Here is a 6,000-nt window from a genome sequence, read left to right as displayed (position 1 = left end):
GTTTCATGTTACCTCTATGACTCTCCCTCTCTGTCACTTCATTCTATCCCCACTGAATTTCTTGTCATTCTTCGAATGTTTCAGGCTACATCCAAGTTCTGAGCCCTCACACTGGCCTGGTCCCTGTGTCCGGAATTGTCCTTCAAGATAACAGCGGGATTCTTTTATATCCTTCAGATTTTTCTCATGTCACTTTCTCAGCAAATACTTCCCTGGCCATATCTGAAATTTCAACACCTTCTCTACTCACTTTCTTCTATCTCCTCTCCTGCTTTATATTTTGTCTTTATACATATTATACATCTCTGATATACATTTTAAATTGTTTTGCTTATTGGTAATTTCTCTCACCAAGCTCCATGAGGTCAGAGGTTTGTCTGTTTTCTTCACTGCTTATATCCTTCCTACTTAGAACAAAGCCTGTTATAATAGATGCTTGCTTAGAAAATATTTATTAAATAAATGAATACTTGAATGGCCTCCTCCTTTTCTTCAAATCTAGTTAAGTGTCACCTTATCAGTGAGGCCTTTCCTTAAGATCCTGTATAAGTACCTTTCCCTCTACATACCCCAAAACCATTTCCCTGCTTTAAAAAAAAATTGCAGTCAGCACCATCTGACAAATTATATAATTTGTCTCTTTTCCTTTCCCTGTAGATTCTAAGTTCCACGAAGGCTGGGACTGTATCCGCAAGAACCAGAGCACCTGACTCTTGGTAGGTATTCAAGTTATTTCTTAGATGAACTAATGAACCATTTCGGACTGACAGCATTCTTTCCACGATCACAAACACTGTCTGAGTGGCCACGAAATTCCATCACAATCTAGAGAAGCTTGCCAACTAGCACTGTAAACTTCACACTCCAGGTGCTTCTTCAAGAGCACTGTTCTTCGCTAGGAACTGCAAATGTCGCTGCGAACTGTTCGCCATTTCATTTCTGCCCCTAAAATTTAAGCACAGAATTGACAGCTCAGGGCAACGCAGGGATTACAAGTATTTAGCAAATTTCGTTGTAAACTGTTGGTGTTAACCGAAACTTAAACGTGTTTACTTGACTCCATACAGCACTGTCCGAGAACAAAAGCTAATTCCTGGTAGGTGGGGCCTGGCCTGTATGGCTCAGGATTGGCTGAGACGCGGTAGGCCTCGCCCCCATCGAACAGATTCGCCCTTGGGCGGGGCTGTGTTGGGCGGTGCGTGGGCGGTGCGAGGCGGGGCGGAGCCAGACGGGCTTGGCAGGCCGGGCCGGGCGACCTCCCGCCCACTGGACTCACGATTGGCTGAGGCTCCGCAGGCTCTACCCTCGCGGGCTCACTGCGCGCGCATGGGCGGGGCCGTCCCGTGAGGCGCGTGGGGCGGGCGGGGCTGGACTTGGGGTTGGGGCTGGGGATGCTGCGGCTGGGCGGACCTGCTAGGCTTGGGCTGTGGCCGAGGGATGGCGAACGTGCGGGTGGCCGTGAGGGTCCGACCTCTCAGCAAGAGGTGAGTCTGGAAGGGAGGGGGCTCCTGAGGCGTCATATGAGCTGAGAGGAGGGCGAGGTCCCCGCCTCTCGCTCAAGTGATTCTGGCGCGGAGAAGTCAGACACAAAGTGGCCCAAGGGGCCAGGGTCCGGAAACCCTAAAAGCCTGGCGGGACAAAGTTTCGGTTAGAACTTTTGGGTCTCGTCCTGGGGTATAGTGCTTACTGGATTGCGTCAGCGGTGGGCTGCGCTGTGTCCGTGTCCCTGGAGTCCTGTGAGCAGGAGTTTTGGGGGACCACGGCTCAAGTCTTGATGCATGGGTTGGTTGGGCCTTTCTCACTGAGTTCGCTGAGAAGGGCTGGGAAAGTACCCGGGGAGAGGAATGGGCAGTGTCTTCTCTTCTTGGTGGCTCTGGAGTACCTGCGGGGGCTGAGGCAGAATTGTGTGTGCTCCTGAGCGCACATTGGTTTCTCTGCACAGATGTGGAGAGAGCCAGATTGTAAGGCGTGAGAGGGAAATTGAGGCCCAGGGAGAGCGTGGTTTCATCCCATGCGCGGTAGCAGAACTGGGTAGTAGAAGGAAGTTATTCTAAGCCGTTTCTTCAGTGTTGTCAGTGCTTATTTCCTCATGGGCTAATCAGATCCATCATCTCTCAGCTCTTGAGGCATCCAATATCAGACGACATAATTTCTTCCCCTTTTCATGGATTTTCCACTCCTAGGTTTGGAAAGCCAGGGAAGGGCTGGTATTTTAATTGTTTTTATTTGTTTGTTTTCGTTTTTTTTTTTTTTTCCAACGTTTATTTATTTTTGGGACAGAGAGAGACAGAGCATGAACGGGGGAGGGGCAGAGAGAGAGGGAGACACAGAATCGGAAACAGGCTCCAGGCTCTGAGCCATCAGCCCAGAGCCCGACGCGGGGCTCGAACTCACGGACCGCGAGATCGTGACCTGGCTGAAGTCGGACGCTTAACCGACTGCGCCACCCAGGCGCCCCATGTTGTCGTTTTTTAATGTGGGGCTCCAGCTCACCCAGAGATCAGGAGAGCAAGAGTCTCACGCTTTACTGACTGAGCCAACCAGGAGCCCCTGAACTCTCTGTGTGTGTTTTAATTTTTTAATGTTTTATATTTTTGAGAGAGAGAGAGAGCAGGTGAGGGGCAGAGAGAGGGAGACACAGAATCTGAAGTAGGCTCCAGGCTCTGAGCTGTCAGCACAGAGCCCAACATGGGGCTTGAACTCACGCACCATGAGATCATGACCTGAGCCGAGGTCAGATGCTTAGCCAACTGAGCCACCCAGGGGCCCCACCCCTGTACCGTTTTTTAAAGAGCTATTAGAGTTTGCTGATAGGTATAGAAGGTGTAGAAATAACATTGAGAGCAAAGGACTTCAGCTGTTAGAAAACCCCCTTTTGGGGAGAGGATGTGTAGAGGGAGGTGAGTGAGAGGAGACAAAGCTGGCAGAATGTAGTTTGGGACCATAAGACATATAATGGAATTGGGGCGCCTGGGTGGCGCAGTCGGTTAAGCGTCCGACTTCAGCCAGGTCACGATCTCGCGGTCCGTGAGTTCAAGCCCCGCGTCGGGCTCTGGGCTGATGGCTCAGAGCCTGGAGCCTGTTTCCGATTCTGTGTCTCCCTCTCTCTCTGCCCCTCCCCCGTTCATGCTCTGTCTCTCTCTGTCCCAAAAATAAATAAACGTTGAAAAAAAAAATTAAAAAAAAAAAAAAAAAAAGACATATAATGGAATTATTTGGGAGGGTTAAAAATTTTCCAGGACATAAGGTGGCTTGCAAATTGGGCAGAAGGATAAACAAAAATGCATTGTCTCCCATAACAAAATTTGATACTAGCAGGGATTATTTTTGTCCCTGGTATGGTGGTGATTGGTTTTGAAAAGTCATACAATTGACGGAATAATGAGAAGAGCAATGGGATGAGGGAAAGAAACAAGAACAGAAAAGAAAGTAGGAAAAAGGCAAAAGAGATACAATGAAGAAAGAAGGAAAGCAGTACATGCCTGAACTGCTGTGTTTAGATTGGTAAGTAGTTTATGACAACCGGTTTCTGCATGATTGAATGTGGTGACTTATGGTTGAGGAGTTTTCATAGGTGCAGCTGCCACCTTGGAGGTAGCCTCCAGCTCATCTTCTTTTTGCAAAACTGTTCTTTTAGGGTTCTCAGGATAATTACCTTGAGCACCCCTAACAGTAGCCTCTCAATTCCTTGAGTGCTAGGAATTTATAATAGTGTGGCTTAGATTAATAAAACGCTGTTGTGGAGCACCTGGGTGGCTCAGTCGGTTAAGTGTTCAACTTCCACTCAGGTCATGATCTCTCGCGTTGGTGAGTCTGAGCCCCGGGTCAGGCTCTGTGTTGACAGCTCAGAGCCTGGAGCCTGCTTTGGATTCCAGGTCTCCTTCTCTCGCTGCCCCTTCCTCACTCCTGCTCTGTCTCTTGCTCTCTTCAAAAATAAACATAAAAAAAACTAAGAAAATGCTTTTTTTTTTTTTAATTTTTTTTTCAACGTTTATTTATTTTTGGGACAGAGAGAGACAGAGCATGAACGGGGGAGGGGCAGAGAGAGAGGGAGACACAGAATCGGAAACAGGCTCCAGGCTCCGAGCCATCAGCCCAGAGCCCGACGCGGGGCTTGAACTCAGGGACCGCGAGATCGTGACCTGGCTGAAGTCGGACGCTTAACCGACTGCGCCACCCAGGCGCCCCAAGAAAATGCTTTTGAAATTGAGTTATTTGCAGCCATGGTAGAGAGTAATTTATCTCATCAAAGAAAAGTGAAGGTGAAAGAAAGGCACAAAAGCTTACTTGCTTTTAGTTTAGGTTACGAGGCTTGAGCATCAAGAGGTAGAATGCCAATACTGCAGATATCCAGGTGTGAATAAATTATATGAGGCTGAAGATTCAGGAGCAAATATGGATAAACCCACTGTGACTCCCCAGCTAAGAAGTCGAGACCACTCCTGTCTTCTCAGAGAATCCTGCAGAGATGCAGCTATACCCAGGGTTTGTTAACTTCCACTATCTTTGCTGAGGTTCATCCAAATGTAGGGAATCTGCTAATTATGTGGTTTGTTCAAACTTCAAATAAGTCACTGGCACGGATTCAGCTAATAGTCATTGGATATGATGTACTTGTGAAGAAATCTGAGAGATCATCTGGTCTAAGCTTCCATTTTTTGTTTTTCCAGGTAAGAAAATGGTCTTGTTTAAGGTCTAAAAGTAGGTAGAGTCAAGATTCCAGTCAGTAGACGAAGTTGTTTCTTCCTGAGACGACCGAAAAGTTGCGCTTCTTGATCAAATGCCTGTTTGCTTAATAGGACTGGGACTGACCATAAGTAAAATGATAATGTGGGAAATGGTTTTGATTCCCTCCCACTCCTCACAATTTCCCATAATTAGAAAATCTGTAGCTCGTTAGGTGATGCTCTTCCTTGCGTATCCAGAATCATTCATCATTGAAAGAACATGTTCTCTTCTGTCAATATTGTAGGCTCTGGAATACTCCCCACTGCCCTGTCAAAAGTTACTGTTCGTATACTATATTCCCTTTCTGTGGGTCGTAGGTTTTTCTTTTTTTTTTAAATCTGTAAAATAGGATAACTACTTCAATGTTTTTTTATGAAGATTAAATGAAAGAATACATTAAAAATACCTAGGGCTTGGCTCATTTTAAGTGTACAAAAAGGTGTTCGCTATATAATTTTTAACAATTATTTTTATTACTCCTTATACTTAGATGTCTGCTTTTTTTTTTTTTTAACTTTTACAAATGATTAGATAATAAGTGGTAATGGCTTGCTTATTTTCCCCTCTAGGACAGTGATTCTCAAATTACCGTTTGCATACAATCCACCTGGGGAGCTTGTTATAATGCAACTTGGTTGTTGTTCCCCGCCCCATAATGCAACTTGTTAACAGGAATTCAAATAAACCCACTAACTCGCTTAATTCTGATGAAGGTAGCCTGTGGACCACACTCTAAGAAACATTGTTGTAGGAGTAAGTGTGTAACTGAGGATTTATCCCTGTGCAAAGGGAAATCCATTCTAAGAAATAAATGCCTCTTGGTAGAATTCAGGACCCCAAGGCAAGTGTTAGTAGCGCCATTCCGTGGCATAAGGCTCCATCTCTGCAGACTTTCGTTGAGCTGTGTGTGGCCAGCTCCCCAGTTGAGGTTGGTGCCCTTTCTTTCTGTTCAGTGTTTTTTTCAAGTTTGTTTATTTATTTTGAGAGAGAGAGAGAGAGAAAGCGTGAGTTGGGGAGGGGCATAGAGAATCTGAAGCAGGTTCCACACTATCAGTGTGTAGCCCGACACAGGGCTTGAACCTATGAACCGCGAGTTAAATGCATAACCGCTTAACCGTTTGAGCCACACAGGCGCCCCTGTTCTGCTCAGTTTTAATTCTCCCTCATTTTGTTTTAGAATAGCTTGGAATCCCTAGGTTACCAATGGCAGTGGTCCAGGCCTGGAAGAGTCAGCATCTTACCCTTATGATTTGTATCTTTCTTCCAAGAAGT

At 46.2% G+C, this 6,000-nt stretch overlaps 1 protein-coding gene across 1 annotated transcript in view; it reads left to right on the top strand.

Annotated features, from left to right (window-relative positions):
* The first annotated feature begins 1,368 nt into the window (after nucleotides 1-1,368).
* STARD9 (StAR related lipid transfer domain containing 9) overlaps nucleotides 1,369-6,000 on the top strand; it is a 120,320-nt gene continuing 115,688 nt past the window's right edge. Inside the window, 1 exon segment of the mRNA XM_045448007.1 lies at nucleotides 1,369-1,484. Coding sequence (XP_045303963.1) covers nucleotides 1,438-1,484 — 47 coding nt within the window. The 5' untranslated portion in view covers nucleotides 1,369-1,437.

This window comes from Leopardus geoffroyi, chromosome B3 (genome assembly GCF_018350155.1).
Source record: "Leopardus geoffroyi isolate Oge1 chromosome B3, O.geoffroyi_Oge1_pat1.0, whole genome shotgun sequence".
Lineage (NCBI taxonomy): Eukaryota > Metazoa > Chordata > Mammalia > Carnivora > Felidae > Leopardus > Leopardus geoffroyi.
Note: the sequence above shows the minus strand (reverse complement) of the source record. Positions and strands in the feature narration are given on the sequence as shown.